Below are 19,673 nucleotides of genomic sequence, written 5' to 3'. Positions count from 1 at the left end.
GGAGAGGGACCTTTAACAGTGAGAGAGTGAGAGGAGAGGGACCTTTAACAGTGAGAGTGAGAGGAGAGTGACCTTTAACAGTGAGAGAGTGAGAGGAGAGGGACCTTTAACAGTGAGAGTGAGAGGAGAGTGACCTTTAAAAGTGAGAGGAGAGTGACCTTTAACAGTGAGAGAGTGAGAGGAGAGTGACCTTTAACAGTGAGAGAGTGAGAGGAGTGTGACCTTTAACAGTGAGAGAGTGAGAGGAGAGAGACCTTTAACAGTGAGAGAGTGAGAGGAGAGTGACCTTTAACAGTGAGAGGAGAGTGACCTTTAACAGTGAGTGAGAGGAGAGTGACCTTTAACATTGAGAGTAGAGTGACTTTTAACAGTGAGAGAGTGAGAGGAGAATGACCTTTAACAGTGAGAGGAGAGTGACCTTTAACAGTGAGAGGAGAGTGACCTTTAACAGTGAGAGTGTGAGGGAGGAGAGTGACCTTTAACAGTGAGAGAGTGAGAGGAGAGTGGCCTTTAACAGTGAGAGAGTGAGAGGAGAGTGACCTTTAACAGTGAGAGGAGAGTGGCCTTTAACAGTGAGAGAGTGAGAGGAGAGTGACCTTTAACAGTGAGAGGAGAGTGACCTTTAACAGTGAGAGGAGAGTGACCTTTAACAGTGAGAGAGTGAGAGGAGAGTGACCTTTAACAGTGAGAGAGTGAGAGGAGAGTGACCTTTAACAGTGAGAGGAGAGTGACCTTTAACAGTGAGAGAGTGAGAGGAGAGTGACCTTTAACAGTGAGAGATTGAGGGAGGAGAGTGGCCTTTAACAGTGAGAGAGTGAGAGGAGAGTGACCTTTAACAGTGAGAGGAGAGTGACATTTAACAGTGAGAGAGTGATAGTAGTGTGACCTTTAACAGTGAGAGAGTGAGAGGAGAGTGACCTTTAACAGTGAGAGAGTGAGAGGAGAGTGACCTTTAACAGTGAGAGGAGAGTGACCTTTAACAGTGAGAGAGTGAGAGGAGAGTGACCTTTAACAGTGAGAGTGAGAGGAGAGTGACCTTTAACAGTGAGAGAGTGAGAGGAGATTGGCTTTCAACAGCGAGTGTGTGAGAGGAGAATGACCTTTAACAGTGAGAGGAGAGTGACCTTTAACAGTGAGAGGAGAGTGACCTTTAACAGTGAGAGAGTGAGGAGAGTGACCTTTAACAGTGAGAGAGTGAGAGGAGAGGGACCTTTAACAGTGAGAGAGTGAGAGGAGAGTGGCCTTTAACCGTGAGAGAGTGAGAGGAGAGGGACCTTTAACAGTGAGAGTGAGAGGAGAGTGACCTTTAACAGTGAGAGAGTGAGAGGAGAGGGACCTTTAACAGTGAGAGAGTGAGAGGAGTGTGACCTTTAACAGTGAGAGAGTGAGAGGAGAGTGACCTTTAACAGTGAGAGAGTGAGAGGAGAGTGACCTTTAACAGTGAGAGGAGAGTGACCTTTAACAGTGAGAGAGTGAGAAGAGAGTGACCTTTAACAGTGAGAGGAGAGTGACCTTTAACAGTGAAAGGAGAGTGACCTTTAACAGTGAGAGAGTGAGAGGAGAGTGACCTTTAACAGTGAGAGAGTGAGGGAGGAGAGTGACCTTTAACAGTGAGAGAGTGAGAGGAGAGTGGCCTTTAACAGTGAGAGAGTGAGAGGAGAGTGACCTTTAACAGTGAGAGGAGAGTGGCCTTTAACAGTGAGGGAGTGAGAGGAGAGTGACCTTTAACAGTTAGAGGAGAGTGACCTTTAACAGTGAGAGGAGAGTGACCTTTAACAGTGAGATAGTGAGAGGAGAGTGACCTTTAACAGTGAGAGAGTGAGAGGAGAGTGACATTTAACAGTGAGAGAGTGAGAGTAGTGTGACCTTTAACAGTGAGAGTGTGAGGGAGGAGAGTGACCTTTAACAGTGAGAGAGTGAGAGGAGAGTGACCTTTAACAGTGAGAGAGTGAGAGGAGAGTGACCTTTAACAGTGAGAGATTGAGGGAGGAGAGTGGCCTTTAACAGTGAGAGAGTGAGAGGAGAGTGACCTTTAACAGTGGGAGGAGAGTGACATTTAACAGTGAGAGAGTGAGAGTAGTGTGACCTTTAACAGTGAGAGAGTGAGGGAGGAGAGTGACCTTTAACAGTGAGAGAGTGAGAGGAGAGTGACCTTTAACAGTGAGAGAGTGAGAGGAGAGTGACCTTTAACAGTGAGAGGAGAGTGACCTTTAACAGTGAGAGAGTGAGAGGAGAGTGACCTTTAACAATGAGAGGAGATTGGCTTTCAACAGCGAGTGTGTGAGAGGAGAGTGACCTTTAACAGTGAGAGGAGAGTGACCTTTAACAGTGAGAGTGAGAGGAGAGTGACCTTTAACAGTGAGAGAGTGAGAGGAGAGTGACCTTTAGCAGTGAGAGGAGAGTGACCTTTAATAGTGAGAGAGTGAGAGGAGTGTGACCTTTAACAGTGAGAGAGTGAGGGAGGAGAGTGGCCTTTAACAGTGAGAAAGTGAGAGGAGAGTGACCTTTAACAGTGAGAGGAGAGTGACATTTAACAGTGAGAGAGTGAGAGTAGTGTGACCTTTAACAGTGAGAGAGGGAGAGGAGAGTGACCTTTAACAGTGAGAGGAGAGTGACATTTAACCGTGAGAGAGTGAGGGAGGAGAGTGACCTTTAACTGTGAGAGAGTGAGAGGAGAGTGACCTTTAACAGTGAGAGAGTGAGAGGAGAGTGACCTTTAACAGTGAGAGGAGAGTGACCTTTAACAGTGAGAGGAGAGTGACATTTAACAGTGAGAGAGTGAGAGGAGAGTGACCTTTAACAGTGAGAGTGAGAGGAGAGTGACCTTTAACAGTGAGAGAGTGAGAGGAGATTGGCTTTCAACAGCGACTGTGTGAGAGGAGAATGACCTTTAACAGTGAGAGGAGAGTGACCTTTAACAGTGAGAGGAGAGTGACCTTTAACAGTGAGAGAGTGAGGAGAGTGACCTTTAACAGTGAGAGAGTGAGAGGAGAGGGACCTTTAACAGTGAGAGAGTGAGAGGAGAGGGACCTTTAACAGTGAGAGTGAGAGGAGAGTGACCTTTAACAGTGAGAGAGTGAGAGGAGAGGGACCTTTAACAGTGAGAGTGAGAGGAGAGTGACCTTTAACAGTGAGAGGAGAGTGACCTTTAACAGTGAGAGAGTGAGAGGAGAGTGACCTTTAACAGTGAGAGAGTGAGAGGAGTGTGACCTTTAACAGTGAGAGAGTGAGAGAGAGTGACCTTTAACAGTGAGAGAGTGAGAGGAGAGTGACCTTTAACAGTGAGAGGAGAGTGACCTTTAACAGTGAGTGAGAGGAGAGTGACCTTTAACATTGAGAGTAGAGTGACCTTTAACAGTGAGAGAGTGAGAGGAGAGTGACCTTTCGCAGTGAGAGGAGAGTGACCTTTAACAGTGAGAGGAGAGTGACCTTTAACAGTGAGAGAGTGAGGAGAGTGACCTTTAACAGTGAGAGAGTGAGAGGAGAGGGACCTTTAACAGTGAGAGGAGAGTGACCTTTAACAGTGAGAGAGTGAGAGGAGAGTGACCTTTAACAGTGAGAGAGTGAGAGGAGAGTGACCTTTAACAGTGAGAGGAGAGTGACCTTTAACAGTGAGAGAGTGAGAGGAGAGTGACCTTTAACAGTGATAGATTGAGGGAGGAGAGTGGCCTTTAACAGTGAGAGAGTGAGAGGAGAGTGACCTTTAACAGTGAGAGGAGAGTGACATTTAACAGTGAGAGAGTGAGAGTAGTGTGACCTTTAACAGTGAGAGAGTGAGAGGAGAGTGACCTTTAACAGTGAGAGAGGGAGAGGAGAGTGACCTTTAACAGTGAGAGGAGAGTGACCTTTAACAGTGAGAGAGTGAGAGGAGAGTGACCTTTAACAATGAGAGGAGATTGGCTTTCAACAGCGAGTGTGTGAGAGGAGAGTGACCTTTAACAGTGAGAGGAGAGTGACCTTTAACAGTGAGAGTGAGAGGAGAGTGACCTTTAACAGTGAGAGAGTGAGAGGAGAGTGACGTTTAGCAGTGAGAGGAGAGTGACCTTTAACAGTGAGAGAGTGAGGGAGGAGAGTGGCCTTTAACAGTGAGAAAGTGAGAGGAGAGTGACCTTTAACAGTGAGAGGAGAGTGACATTTAACAGTGAGAGAGTGAGAGTAGTGTGACCTTTAACAGTGAGAGAGTGAGGGAGGAGAGTGGCCTTTAACAGTGAGAGAGTGAGAGGAGAGTGACCTTTAACAGTGAGAGAGTGAGGGAGGAGAGTGGCCTTTAACAGTGACAGAGTGAGAGGAGAGTGACCTTTAACAGTGAGAGTGACCTTTAACAGTGAGAGAGTGAGAGGAGTGTGACCTTTAACAGTGAAAGGAGATTGGCTTTCAACAGCAAGTGTGTGAGAGGAGAGTGACGTTTAAAAGTGAGAGAGTGAGAGGAGAGTGACCTTTAACAGTGAGAGTGTGAGAGGAGTGTGACCTTTAACAGTGAGAGGAGATTGGCCTTCAACAACAAGTGTGTGAGAGGAGAGTGACCTTTAACAGTGAGAGAGTGAGAGGAGAGTGACCTTTAACAGTGAGAGTGAGAGGAGTGTGACCTTTAACAGTGAGAGAGTAAGAGGAGAGTGACCTTTAACAGTGAGGGAGTGAGAGGAGGGTGGCCTTTAACAGTGTGAGAGAGAGAAGAGTGAGAGACCATTAAAGAGTGCGAGAGGGAGAAAAAATGCAGAGAGCAGCTGATTGGTGAGTATTTCTAGTCTTTAATGTAAAACTAAGGTCTTTAGTTTGTGTTTAGGTCTCCAGTCTTATTTTCTCTTTTTCATATGGATAGCTTGTAAAGTATTTGATCTATACTGGTGTATATAAAAAATTATTATAATAACATGTAAAGAGCAGGGATACCAGAGTAATTAATTAATAATTTAAATAAAATATGATAGTGATGGCAGGACAGGTGATGTGTTGCTGCTGCAGCATGTGGGCACTGCTGGACACCAAGGTGATCCAGAGCAAACACATCTGTACCAGTTAGCAGCTCAAGGAACTCCGGATCCAAGTTGAGGAGCTGGAGTACGAGCTGCAGACATTGTGCCACATCAAGGGGGGGGAAAGTTACCTGGACACTTTGCTCCTGGAGGCAGTCACACCCTACAGGTTAGGTCATTCAAATTTGGTCTGTGATCAGGGACAGGAGAGTGTGACTGCAGGTGAGGTAAGTATGAGGGCCCAGGAAGTAGCGGTCGAGGAACCTCGGCCCCTGCAACTGTCCAACAGCTATGAGGTTCTTGCAAGCTGTGTGGATGAGAGCGGGGATTGCATGGAAAATGAGTGAATTGACCACTGCACAATGGTACAGGGAGCCATTCATGTGGGGGGAGGAAATAGGAACATAGTAGTGATAGGGGACAGTATAATTAGGGGGATAGATATTGTTCTTTGTAGCCGTGAGTGTGAGTCCTGAAGGCTGTGTTGCCTGCCTGGTGCTAGGGTTAACGATATCTCCTCAGGGCTGGAGAGGAACTTGGGAGGAGGGGAGGGATCCAGTTGTCATCATCCACTTTGGTACCAATGACATTGATAGGACTAGAAAGGACATTCTGCTGAAAGAATTTGAACAATTAGGAGCTAAATTAAAAAGCAGAACCTCCAAGGTAGTAATCTTGGGGTTTCTACCTGAGCCACAGGCAAACTGGCATAGGGTAAGTAAAATCAAGGAGTTAAATGTGTGGCTCTAAGATTGGTGTGGGAAGAATGGGTTTCAGTTCAAGGGACACTGGCACCAGTATTGGGGTAGAAGGCAGCTGTTCCGGTGGGATGGGCTTTACCTGAACTGTGCTGGGACCAGTGTCTCCCGGCGAACCGTATAACTATGGCTGTAGAAAGGGCTTTAAACTGAAGTGGTGGTGGTGGTGGGGTGGGGGGGGTGAGGATTCTGGAAAGGGGATATGTAGGCTTACAAAGCAAAAGAACATGCAGGGCAGCTATTTAGGTAATAGTACCCAGAGTATTAGCAAATAGGATCAAAGGGGGGGAAAAATGGTAAAAAAGCAAAATTAATGGCTCTTTACTTTAATGCATGTAGTATTTGGAACAAAATAAATGAATTAACGGCACAAATAGAGGTTAATGGATATAATCTTATAGCCATTATGGAGATGTGGTTACAAGATCAAAAAAGCTGGGGATTAGATATTCAGGGGTATGTGACCTTTCGAAAGGACAGGCAGTAAGGAAAGGGTGGCGGGGCAGCTTTGTTAGTACGAGATGGAATAAGTACAATAGCAAGAAAGGATCTCGGATTGGAAGATGTAGAATTCATATGGGTGGAGATAAGAAATAACAATGGAAGAAGACACTGGTGGGAGTAGTCTATAGGCCCCTGAACAGTAGCAGGACAGAGAATAAATCAGAAGATAATGAGGGCATGTGAAAAAGGCAGTACATTAATCATGGGTGACTTTAATCTTCATGTAGATTGGGAAAATCAAATTAGCAGAGGTAGACACGAGCAAGAATTCATAGAGTGTATTCTGGACAGTTTCCGAGAACAATATATTGTGGATCCAACTAGGGATCAGGCTATTTTGGATCTAGTAATATGTAATGAGGCAGGTTTAATAGATGATCTCAGAGTAAAATATATCCTAGGAAACAGTGACCATAATGTGGTAGAATTTAGCATTCAGTTTAAGAGTGAGAAACTTGGGTTGGAAAAACAGTGCTAAACTCAAATAAGGGTATTTACAAAGGAATGAGGGGAGAGTTGGCTGGAGTGGACTGGGAAAGGAGTTTAGCAGAAAAGATGGTTGATGAACAACGGCAGACGTTTAAGAAAATAGTTCATACTCACAACAAAGGTATATCCCAGTGAGGAAGACGGATTCAAGGAAGGGGATAAACCAACCATGGTTAACCATAGGAGTTAAGGATAGTATCAAATTAAAAGAAAAGACATACAATGTGGCAAAGATTAGTGATAAGCCAGAGGATTGGAAAAATTTTAAAAACCAACAAAAAATGACCAAAAAAAGAGGGGGGAAAATAAACTTTGAGGGTAAACTAGCAAGTAATATAAAAATGGACAGTAAGAGCTTCTTTAAATATATAAAAAGGAAGAGAGAGACCAAAGTGGACAGAGGCCTCTTAGAGAACGAAGATGGGGAAATAATAATGGGGAACCAGGAAATGACAGAGGAGTTGAATAAATACTATGCTTCAGTCTTCACAGTAGAAGACATAAGAGCATTCCAATATTAAATAGTTAAGGGGCACAAGAGGAGGGGGAAATAAATACAATAACTATCACTATTAAAAAAGTACCCAGGAAACTAATGGGGCTAAAGGCCGATAAGTCTCTTGAACCTGATGGGTTGCATCCTAGGATATTAAAGGAAGTAGCTACACAAATAGTGGATGCACTATACCTTAGATTTTGGAAAAGTCCCAGAGGATTGGAGAACGGCCAATGTAACACCCTATTTCAAAAAGGGAAGGGGACAAAAAACAGATAACTATAGGCCAGTTAGCTTAACATATGTCATTGAGAAAATGTTGGATTCTATTATAAAGGATGTAAAAGAAGAGCATTTAGAATTACATAATCTACTCAAGCAGAGTCAGCATGGCTTCATGAAGGGGTAGCCATGTCTGACAAATTTACTAGAATTCTTTGAGGTAATTAGCAGGATTGATAAAGGGGTGTAATATATTTGGATTTCCAAAAGGCGTTCAATAAGGTACTGCACATAAGGCTACATAAGAGAATCATGGTGTTGTAGGTAGTATATTAGCATGGATAGAGGATTGGCTAACTAATAGAAGAGAGAGTTGGGATAAGGGGAGAATTTTCAGGATGGCAACCTGTAACTAGTGAAGTGCCACAGGGTCAGTGCTGGGGCTCAGTTATTTACGATACATATTAATGACTTAGGTGAGGGAAGTGAATGTACTATCGCCAAATTTGCAGATGATACAAAAATAGATGGGAAGGCAAGTGGTGAGGATGTCAGAGGGATAGAGACAGGGTAAGTGAGAGGGCAAAAATTTGGCAGATGGAATATAATGTGGGAAAACGTGAGGTTGTGCACTTTGGCAGGAAGAATAGAGCTGAATATTACTTAAACAGAGGAAGACTGCAGAAGGCTGCAGCACAGAGGGATTTGGGAGTCCTTGTACATGAATCACAAAAAGCTAACATAAAAGTTTAACAGATAATAGGGAAGGCAAATGGAATGTTGGCCTTTATTTCAAAGGTAATGTAATATAAAAATAGGAAAGCCTTGCAAAAAGTATACAAGGCATTAGTTAGACCACACCTAGAATACTGTGAACAATTTTGGTCTCCTTATCTAAGGAAAGATATACTGGCATTTGGGGGCAGACCAGAGGAGGTTCACTAGGTTGACCCCGGGTATGGAGGGATTTTCTTATGAGGAGAGGCTGAGTGGGTCAGGCCTGTACTCATTGGAGATTAAAAGAATGAGTGGCGACCTTATTGAAACATATAAGATTCTTAGGGGGCTTTACAGGGTAGATGCTGAGAGGTTGTTTACCCTTGTGGGAGAGTTGAGGACCAGAGGGCATAACCTCAGAGTAAGGGGGTGCCCATTTAAAACAGAGATGAGGTGGATTTTCTTCTCTCGGAGGGTAGTGAATCTGTGGAATTCTTTACTGCAGAGGGCTGTAGAAGCTGGGTCGTTAAAGATATTCAAGGCTGAGATAGACAGATTTTAATCAGCAAGGGAATCAAGGGTTATGGCAAAAAGGCAGGAAAGTGGAGTTGAGGATGATCAGATCGGCCATGATCTCATTGAATGGTGGAGCAGATTCGGTGGCCTCCTCCTTCTCCTATATCTTATGGTCTTACGATCCTCCAAGGGCCCGTGCTCACTTTAGCCACTCTCTTTTTATATACCTGTAGAAGTTCTTGCTGTTTGTTTTTATATTTCTTGCCAATTTACTTTCAAAATCAATCTTTTCCCTCTTTATTAGCTTTATAGTCATCCACTACTGGTTCCTAAAAAAATCCAAATCCTCTGGCCTACCACTAGATTTCGCTGCTTAGTATGCCTTAGTTTTTGATTGGATACTCCCCTTGACCACCTTTGTTAACCACGGGTGGTTCATTGTCTTCATTATAACAGTAACTACAGTTCAAAAAGCTGTAAGTTCCCTTTGGACACCCTGTGTTCATGAAAGTGAATAGGAACACACCATGCTGACAAATCAGGGAATTTGGGTTCAGCTAAAAAAAAGATGATTTTATTGCGAGTTATAAATCTGTACAAAACATTGATAAAACAGCAGACAAACAACAACAACATATTCAGCTTACACCAAAGTTTGAATCAACCAAAATAAAACATATGAAAATGACTCAAGATCTTTCCCAGAACATGAAATTAATCTTGGAAAAGTGTAAGGTGAATATATCACACCGTTATTACTTTGAAGTTTGATGGGCTGAGGGAACTCAGGTCTGTAGAGACGCAGCCCCATCCCTCACCATACTCAGGATAGTAGACCTCCCAGACAGGAGAGTACAAACATTCCCCATGGTATTAGTCAAACACCTGTCACCGATCTGTCTACAATTCACATCACCAACTAAAGCAGGGTCCGATTCTTCCCCATAGCCACTCCTGAGAGCTGGCTCATGTTACTAACACACACACACTCACATCAGGGGAAACTCTCTCAAATACTACAGACAGAAGTTTATTTAAAATCCCTGTGCTTTAGTCTGGCTCCCAATTCCAAAGGTTAGAAATGCCACTGAGCTTTAGTGACACAGGATGGAGCTCATTTCCATCATATAAACCCACCAGTGGTTATAGAGATCCAGTGGTCACATGGGTCCATGGACCAGTTTCCATTCCTGGGAGACAGTCTTCCCCCAGGTTAGTTGGACAGCACTTTCTAATTCCCAACTCTCTGCCCTTTGACTCTCCATTCACCACAATGCTTCTATAGCTGTCAATTTGGTTTAACCACTCCCTCATATCCACCTTCTACACCCTTGCTCCTAAACAAACCTTTTTACTCTCTTCTTTCCTGGTCGATCTCCCTGCTTCTCAAGTCCAAGAGATGAATATTTGAGCGTATCTGGTACACTACTGGTTTAGCCATCCATCACCATATCTGACTGGACCACATCGAGCACTAGTGCCAAAACTGCTCATTACTCCAGGACCATCCTAAAGAGAAAAGATAACCCACAACTTCTCCCCAAAACCAACTGTGTCCTTGTGGAAGTTATGTTCCAGCTGTACAGAGCCCTGTTTAGACCCTATCTGGAGAACTGTGTTCAGTTCTGGGCACCATACCTCAGGAAGGATATATTGGCCTTGGAGGGAGTGCAGCATAGATTCACTAGAGTGTTCCTGGGGCTAAAAGGATTAAGTTAATAAGACAGGTTGCACAAACTGAGCTTGCATTCCCTTGAATGTAAAAAATTAAGGCGTAACCTAATTAAGGTGTTTACAATGATTAAACGAGTTGATGCAGTAGTTAGAGAGTAACTATTCCATCACTAAGGTCACTTCCCCCTCTGTAACATTACCCATTTCCAACACTCCCACATTAGTCCATCTGCTGTTGAAATCCTCATCCATGCTGTTGTTGCTTCTAGACTAGACTAGAACATTCCAATGCTCTCCTGTCCAGCTTCCCATCTTCCACCTCCATAAACTTCAGCTCAGCTAAAACTCTGCAGTCTCTATCCTAACTCACACGTATCGCCCCTGTGCTCACTGACCTACACCGGTTCCCAGTCTCCCAGTGCCGCCAATTTAAAATTCTCATGCTCCAGTACAAATTGCTTCATAGCCTCACCCCCTCCCTATCTCTGTCAGCTCTAGCCCCATCTCCCTCCGAGATCTCTGCAATCCTCCAATTCTGGCCTTTAGTACATCCTCCCACCCCCACTCCCTTCACCGAACCATTGACGGCCGTGTCATCCAGGCTTCATGGTCATGAATTCCCTCCTTAAACCTCTCTGCATCTTCATCTCTCTCCGCTCCTTTAAGACCCTCCTTAAACCCCACCTCTTTGACTATATTTTTAGACATCCCCTCCTAATATCTCCTTCTTTGTCTCGGTGTTAATTTTTCTCTGATGACGTTGCTATGGAATGTTTGACTATATTAAAGTGCTCTATAAATACAAGTTGTTGTCCTCTCACATTCCCTCCAGTCCTCAAGGCACTGACCTGGAGTACAGACTGTGGACATTGATTGGCCTCTAGTGCTCTGTTCTAGTGGCCATTCAGCATGTGTAGAGCGAGACAGTGAATGTGAGACAATGGAGACTGTCACAGCCGAGACACATCCTGCCCCTGACTTCCCAGTTGGGGTCACTGATGAGGAAGGGGATTCCTAGCTGATTCTCCCCCTCCATAGACCAGAGATGCTAAGGCTAATTGAAGTTCCTCCATTACTACCCCAGGAATGGCTCCTGCCCTGGGTGCTTGTGCTGGTAGATCAGAAGCTGAAGCCTTTCTAACCACTGAGTATCTGATTGCCTTCTTGGTCAGAGTGAGAGTCAATGAGTGACTTGTAACTGAAGCTGCACTGAAAGGATGCTGAGTTTATACAGGAGCTTCTATACATATTGATGTCTTCTTTTGGTGATGTTTGGCGATCTGGTCAAAGGTTAAATTGGCTGTCTTGAAACGTTTGGACTGATGGTGGGAGAGGTTTGAGACAGACACTGCTGAGACAGACAGTGCTTTGGAACGACAGCTCCCCTGTATGAACGCTGGAGGGTAAACAACACAGACAACTCTCAGTGTAACGGAAGTAACCCGGCTCCAAGTCCATGTGGAGACATTGATGTATAGCGAGAGTGGAGGAGATGAAACAATCCTGTCACAATGTCACATGGGAAGGGTTTGTCTCCTGTGTGGGTTCACTGATGTTCCAGGAGGTCCAACAATTGTGTGAAGGCTTTATTACAAAACTCACACTGATAGGGTTTATCCTGAGTAAGTGTGTTGATGGACCAGGAGATATGCTGACTGTGTGAAAGCCTTGTCACACATCTCACACCTGAATGGTTTCTCTCCAGTGTGGATCTGTTGGTGCTTCAGGAGGTCAGAGGAGTGGTGAAAGCCTCGTCACAATCATCACACCTGAAGGGTTTCTTCCATGCGAGTTTGCTGGTGTTACAGGAGGTTTGAAGACTTCAAGAGAATTTTACTCATAAATCTCATATTTAGAGTCACTCCCCTGGGTGAATCCTTTGATAGGCCATAAGGTTTGATGAGTTTGTGAAGGCTTTGTCACACACCTCATACTTGAATTCCTCCAAAACAAATGTGCCGGTGATAAACCAGGCCCAATGATTGTGCAAAATCCTCATTACACACCTCACATTAAATGGATTCTCTCCTCTGTGAATACTTTGGTGTTTCACAAGTGTCACTGTGTGATCCTCCATGCAGGAACGTCAGTCTTGTGAAGGCTTTGTCACAAACCTCACACTTAAACGGCTTTTCTTCAGTGTGGATGCACCAGTGTTTCATGAGTGTTGCTCACTGTGTGAAGGCTCATTGATGCTTGAATAACTACCCATTGTGTGAATGTGCCGGTGGTTTAACAAACCTGATAACTGTGCAAAGCCCTTATCACACATCTCACACGTGAAAGGTTTCTCCCCTGTGTGAAGGCGTTGATGTTCATGGAGAGTCGATGAGCGCAAGAATGATTTGTTGCACTCTTCGCATGTGAATGGTTTCTCCCCAGTGTGGATTCGTTGGTGTACACGAAAGTGAGATGAGCGTGAAAATGATTTGTCACACACCTCACACTTGAATGGCTTCTCCCCTGTGTGACTGCGTCGGTGTTGTATAAGTGTCGATGACTGTGTGAATGCTCGGTTGCACACCTGACACTTGAAGGGTTTCTCCCCTGTGTGAATCCTCTGGTGCGTCCGGAGATCGGAGGATTGCATGAAAGACACCTCACAAACCTCACACCTGAAGGGTTTCTCCCCGGTGTGAATGCTCTGGTGTCTCAGGAACTTTGTAGATGTCGCAAAAGCTTTCTCACAAATCTCACATGTGAAGGGTTTTGCCCCTGTGTGGGTAGACTGATGGACCAGGAGATTTGACAACTGTGTGAAGGATTTGTTGCACACCTCACATGTGAACAGATTCTCCCCTGTATGAATGCGTTGGTGTGCGCGGAGGTTCGTTAAATGTGAGAATGATTTGTCACACACCTCGCATGTAAATGGTTTCTCCCCTGTATGAACGCGTTGGTGTGCACGGAGGTGCGATGACTGCGAGAATGATTTGTCACATATATGACACACAAAGGGTTTCTCCCCTGTGTGAATGCGTTGGTGAACACGGAAGTGAGATAAGCACGTGAATGATTTACTGCACACCTCACACTTGTATGGTTTCTCCCTGGTGTGAATGCGATGGTGTTGCATGAGCATTGATAACTTTGTGATGGCTCGGTCGCACAGCTTACACTTAAGTAGTTTTTCTTCCGTGCAGCTGCTCTTGTGTGAACAGTGATACAACAGATGCACTTTGCGTGTTAGGAGATCTTATGAGCCTGTGCAACCATAGTCACACACCTCACACTTGAACAGCCTCTCACCTGTAGGAATGAGTCAGTGGTTCATGAGGCTCAATGAATGATTGAAGCTCTCACCACACTTGGAGCCCAGTCACACTTCTTCCCAGCCTCACCCTGATCGATCGCCCACAGCCGAACCTTCGGAAAGGTTGGTTCTGATGGAAGGTTCCACACCGTTGACCAGTTTCAGATCTGATGATATGTCAAAGCTCCCCTGACCCGACCAATTTCCAGATGACGGTTTCACTGTCCAACCTTCTCTGTGTTGAGCAATGTTGTGAAGGGACTGTATGTCTTCCCACAGTTGTGCAGTTGTTCCTTGGGTGATGGTCAGGATCTATCTGCGGTGTCTATCGTCTCTGTATTCTCTGGTGTAGTATGGTGCAATCCTTCTGTAAAACAGGAAAAGGAAACATAATTTTTCCTCCAACTCCCTCTCCTCCTTTGCTGAAGGGGCTGACTCCTCAGATAGAGATTGTTCCACAGTGAGTGTCTGTCTGCTATTCCAGTGTGGGAGATCAGATACAAGTCCTTCCTTTTCCCTCACTTGACTGTCACACATCCTCTGTTTCCAGCAGGGATACTGGATGGTGACCCGGGGTAGACAATGTGGCTACTTTCTTTCCTTCGCCCAGACCCCCATCTTCCCAGGCACCGTGAGGACAATGGAAAAGACAGTCGGGCGGAGTGTAAAACAGGCTATCAATTCACTATGAGTGCGAGTCTTGCTGGTGAAGACCAGTTTTACCCTGAGAGTATGTGTTTAACATCAAAAGCACAAAGGAGAAATGTTAATTCAATGGAGATTTTGACATTTATTTGAAGAAAATTATTTGAAGAAAACACACTGGACAGGAAGTGCGAGAAGCTAAGGAAAATGTTGCTTCAATGTAGCTGGTTGAAGGGTTCTGGTTTATCCTGGGAAATTAGATACACTGCACTCGCTCAGACTGCACATCCCAAATTTAGCTCTCAGCCACAGCACTGGGTAAAACTATCAAATCCAAACCCAGGCTTTTGGAAAAGGCAGAGATCTTCAGATAAAATATTTAAAGAAGGTATTAAAAGACATTTCAATAAACGTGTTTTGAGGTATGGCAGCTGAATTGCTATGGTGCTGGATTAACAAGCCAGAGACTGAGAGTTCAAATCCAATCATGGAAAGTTGCATACATAGAATTACATTGCAAAAACAGGCCATTCGGCCCAGTTGGTTCATGCTGGTGTTTGTGCTTCACATGAGCCTCTTCTCACCCCTCTTCATCTTACCCTATCAGCATATCCTCTGTTTCTTTTTCCCTCATGTGCTTATCTAGTTTCCCCTTAAAGGCATCTGTGCTGTGCTATTCACCTCAACCACTCCATGTAGTGAAACTTAATTTAATAAATTTTGGAAATCATGGACTTGAATAAAAAGAAACTGAAAACGTTCAAGTTGTCCCAAAAACAGAAATATTGTCCTTCTGGGAAGGGAACCTGCTACATCTGCCATCTCCCGCGCATCCGTCCTCACACCTTCCTCTCCCTCCCAGAAACATGATAGGGTCCCCCTTGTCCTCACTTATCACCCCACCAGCCTTCGTGTTCAAAGGATCATCCTCTGCCATTTCCGCCAACTCCAGCATGATGCCACCACCAAACACATCTTCCCTTCACCCCCCCAGCAGCTTTCTGCAGGGATCGTTCCCTCCAGGACACCCAGGTCCACTCCTCCATCACCCCCTACTACTCTACCCCCTCCCACAGCACCTTCCCGTAGAACCGCAGAAGGTGCAACACCTGCCCCTTTACTTCCCCTCTCCTCACAGTCCAAGGGCCCAAACACTCCTTTCAAGTGAAGCAGCATGTCACTTGCACTTCCCTCCATTTAGTCGACCGCATTCGCTGCTCCCAATGTGGTCTCCTCTACATTGGTGAGACCAAATGCAGACTGGGTGACCGCTTTGCAGAACACCTTCGGTCTATCCGCAAGCATGACCCAGACCTCCCTGTCACTTGCCATTTCAACACACCACCCTGCTCTCATGCCCACATGTCCGTCCTTGGCCTGCTGCTATGTTCCAGTGAAGCTCAACGCAAACTGGAGGAACAGCACCTCATCTTCCGACTAGGCACTTTACAGCCTTCTGGACTTAATATTGAGTTCAACAATTTTAGATCATGAACTCTCTCTCTTCCATCCCCACCCCCTTTCTGATCCCTTTTTCCAATAATTTATCATTGAAAAAAAATCTTTCTTTTCCCATCTATTTTTAAATTTATTTCGATCTATGGTTTTATCTCCACCTTTTAGCCCATTTCGAACCCTTCCCCCCCACCCCCACCCCCACTCCACCCCCACAAGGGCCATCTGCCACTAGCCTGTCCTGCCTGCTACCCTGAATGTCCCCATCAGCACATTCCTTAGATAACATCACCACCGTCAACACCCCTTTGTCCTTTTGTCCAAGATGTCTTTGGCAATCTATTCTTTGTTTCCATCTATCACTGGCCCCCTATCCAGCTCCACCTGTCTCACCCCGTTCTATCAGCTTATATTTCAACTAATTTCTCTATTTCCTTAGTTCTGATGAAGAGTCATTCAAACTCAAACCGTTAACTGTGTTCCTCTCTGCAGATGCTGTCGGACCTGCTGAGTTTTTCCAGGTATTTTTGTTTTTGTTTCTGCTACAAGTTCTGATCTGGTCCACATGTGACTCCAGTCCCACACAACATGGTCAAATCTTAACTCCCCTCTGAAATGGCCTAGCAAACAGTGATAAACACTTACTACAAGGTCCAATAATAAGAGGAAAATCAGATAGATCTGGACAATCCTGGCATTGTCTCAGAATAAGATTAGGGTGATCTCAGCCCAGTGAAATTTGTAAAGTCTCTCTTACCAAGGTCTGAGGACAAGTATCCAAGTGAGGAGAGCTGCCCCATAGACTGGTCAAGTAGCAGTGATACTCACTGAATCGTATCAATCTGGAAACATCCCAGACTCCTCCGTCACCATCCCACTGGCAGGTGGGAAAGTCTCAATATTGACTCCATAGAGTCTCATGGTTTCAGGCCAAACAGGTTCAAGGAAAACTACCACTCCCCTCCCAACTGTTAAATGAGTACTTCACCATGTTAATCATCACTAGGGAAGTAGACTACAGACAGATCCCCAAACTAAGTATCCATGAAATGCAGTGAGCCATCAGCAGCAGCAGGATTGTATTCCACCACAGTCTCACAGCCCAGCACAACCCTCATTCCATGATTATCCTGAAACCAGTAGATAGATATGTCAGGAGCAGCACTGGGTATACATCAGAGTCCAGGTTTGTACCTAGTCAAAGTTATTAATGAATCTACATTCACCGCCTATCAGACAGTGCATTCCAAATCCTAACCACACGTTGTGCAGAAAGGTTTTTCCTCAAATCGCCTGATTTTTTTTGCCAATCATCTTTTATCTGTAATTTCTAGTTATTGGTTCTTCTGCCGATGGGAACAGTTTCTGTTTATTTATTCTGTCTAAAGCCTTCATGATTTTAAACATATCTAACAAATCTCCTCTTAGCCTTCTCTGCTCTAAGGGAAACAATCCCAGCTTCTCCAGTCTATCCACGTCACTGTAATCCCTCAATCATGGAACATTCTAGTAAAACTCATCTGTACCCTCTCCAAAATTCAGAGATAGGAGGGCTGTGAGGTCTTCGAGGGATTTGAAAACACAGGAAACATCCAGATCCCAACACACAGACAGAACTGACCATTCACAGTCCACAGGATAATAATCAGCTCCCAACACACACAAACACAGAACTCAACACTAGGAAATCAGTAAGAATCCTCAGACACTCTACACCTCCCAGATAATTACACCTCACCTTCTCCTATTCCGTAATGACCCATCAACAAAATTCAGTCTGTAAATCAGAAGGGAAAAGCTTCCAATAAACACACTCAATATCCAACACACAGCTCCAGTCAAACAGTTCAGGACAAAGCACCCAGTAAACAGCTCTCTCAGCTGGATCTTCTCACACAGCATAAGGGACATTTCCACACCTGATTCCCCACAGGATAGTCAGACTGCCTGAACATTAGTGTGGATATTATGTGATGTAATTATTATAAATTCTCTTCCTTCACTCACCATCTCCTCACTTGGTTTTCAGTCCCTACAGGAAGTGAACCAGCTGTGGAAGAGGAAGAGGAGAGAATGGGCAGAGTGGGTGGGCTCTCTGAGTGACGTCTCTCACAGCCAATCCAAATAATTCTGGAGTAACATGAATTTCCTGAACAAAAATAAAAATACCTGGAAAAACTCAGCAGGTCCGGCAGCATCTGCGGAGAGGAACACAGTTAACATTTCGAGTCCGTATTACTCTTCAACAGAGCTAGTAAAAATAGAAGAGAGGTAAAATATAAGCTGGTTTAAGGGGGGGTGGGGGGAGGATAGACCTGGGTAGAGGGCCAGTGATAGGAGGATGTCATACACAAAGGACAAAGAGGTGTTGAAGGTGGTGATATTATCTAAGGAATGTGCTAATTAAGGGTAGAAAGCAGGACGAACAAGGTACAGATAGCCCTAGGCTTGGCCTAAATAGCCAAGTGGTTATGGTACTGGGTTTGTAACCCCAAGATCAAGAGTTCAAATCTCACAATGGCAACCTATGAAACAATGTAACTTCATCTGAAACAGATGGAAACGGGTTTGTACTCGAAAGAGTTACAGATAGCCCTAGTGGGGGTGGGGTGAAGGAATCGAAATAGGCTAAAAGGTAGAGATAAAACAATGGATAGAAATACATTTAAAAATAATGGAAACAGGTGGGAAAAGAAAAATCTATATAAATTATTAGAAAAAAAAGAGGGGGATCGGAAAGGGAGTGGGGATGGAGGAGAGAGATCATGATCTAAAATTGTTGAATTCAATATTCAGTCCAGAAGGCTGTAAAGTGCCTAGTCGGAAGATGAGGTGCTGTTCTTCCAGTTTGAGCTGAGCTTCACCGGAACAATGCAGCAGGCCAAGGACGGATATGTGGGCATGAGAGCAGGGTGGTGTGTTGAAATGGCAAGCAACAGGGAGGTCTGGATCATGCTTGCGAGCAGACCGAAGGTGTTCTGCAAAGCGGTCACCCAGTCTGCGTTTGGTCTCTCCAATGTAGAGGAAACCGCATTGGGAGCATCGAATGCAGTAGACTAAATTGAGGGAAGTGCAAGTGAAATGCTCCTTCACTTGAAAGGAGTGTTTGGGCCCTTGGACGGTGAGCGCGGAAGAAAAGGGGCAGGTATTGCATCTTCTGCGGTTGCATGGGAAGGTGCCGTGGGAGGGGGTTGAGGTGTAGGGGGTGATGGAGGAGTGGACCAGGGTGTCCCAGAGGGAACGATCCTTGTGGAATACCACCGGGGGGGTGAAGGGAAGATGTGTTTGGTGGTGGCGTCATGCTGGAGTTGGCGGAAATGGCGGAAGTTGATCGTTTGAATGCGGAGCCTGGTCGGGTGATAAGTGAGGACAAGAGGAACCGTATCATGTTTCTGGGAGGGAGAGGAAGGTCTGAGGCCGGATGCGCGGAAGATGGGCCGGACATGGTTGAAGGCCCTGTCAACCACCATGGGTGGAAACCCTCGATTAAGGAAGAAGGAAGACATGTCAGAGGAACTGTTTCTGAAAGTGGCATCATCAGAACAGATGCGACGGAGGCGAAGGAACTGAGAGAATGGGATGGAGTCCTCATTGGAAGTGCGGTGTGAGGAGCTGTATTCGAGGTAGCTGTGGGAGTCGGTAGGTTTGTAATGGATATTAGTGGACAGTCTATCACCAGAAATTGAGACAGAGAGGTCAAGGAAGGGGAGGGAAGTTTCAGAGATGGACCATGTGAAAATGATGGAGGGGTGGAAATTGGAAGCAAAATTAATAAATTTTTCCAGGTCCAGACGAGAGCACGAAGCAGCACCGAAGCAATCATCGATGTACCGAAGAAAGATTTGTGCGAAGGGGCCAGAGTAGGACTGGAAGTAGGACTTTCTCCGGTACATCCATGATTGCTTTGGTGCTGCTTCATGCTCTCGTCTGGACCTGGAAAAATTTATTAATTTTGCTTCCAATTTCTACCC

At 45.1% G+C, this 19,673-nt stretch overlaps 1 protein-coding gene across 1 annotated transcript; it reads right to left on the bottom strand.

Annotated features, from left to right (window-relative positions):
- Nucleotides 1-9,260: 9,260 nt before the first annotated feature.
- On the bottom strand, nucleotides 9,261-17,844 carry LOC121291129 (zinc finger protein 235-like). Its single transcript, XM_041212202.1, has 2 exons — nucleotides 17,710-17,844; nucleotides 9,261-13,969 (listed from the first exon to the last, which is right to left on the bottom strand). Exon 2 carries the CDS (start codon nucleotides 13,429-13,431, stop codon nucleotides 12,508-12,510), a length of 924 nt encoding a protein of 307 aa, XP_041068136.1. The 5' UTR covers nucleotides 13,432-13,969; nucleotides 17,710-17,844; the 3' UTR covers nucleotides 9,261-12,507.
- Nucleotides 17,845-19,673: the final 1,829 nt, after the last annotated feature.

This window comes from Carcharodon carcharias, chromosome 19 (genome assembly GCF_017639515.1).
Source record: "Carcharodon carcharias isolate sCarCar2 chromosome 19, sCarCar2.pri, whole genome shotgun sequence".
Taxonomy (NCBI): domain Eukaryota; kingdom Metazoa; phylum Chordata; class Chondrichthyes; order Lamniformes; family Lamnidae; genus Carcharodon; species Carcharodon carcharias.
The sequence above is the reverse complement of the archived record's forward strand: the minus strand, read 5'-3'. Positions and strand labels throughout refer to the sequence as shown.

Coding starts and splice junctions, on each gene's coding strand:
- LOC121291129 (XM_041212202.1), bottom strand. CDS start 13,431: ATGCTCATGCAACACCATCGCATTCACACCAGGGAGAAACCATACAAG.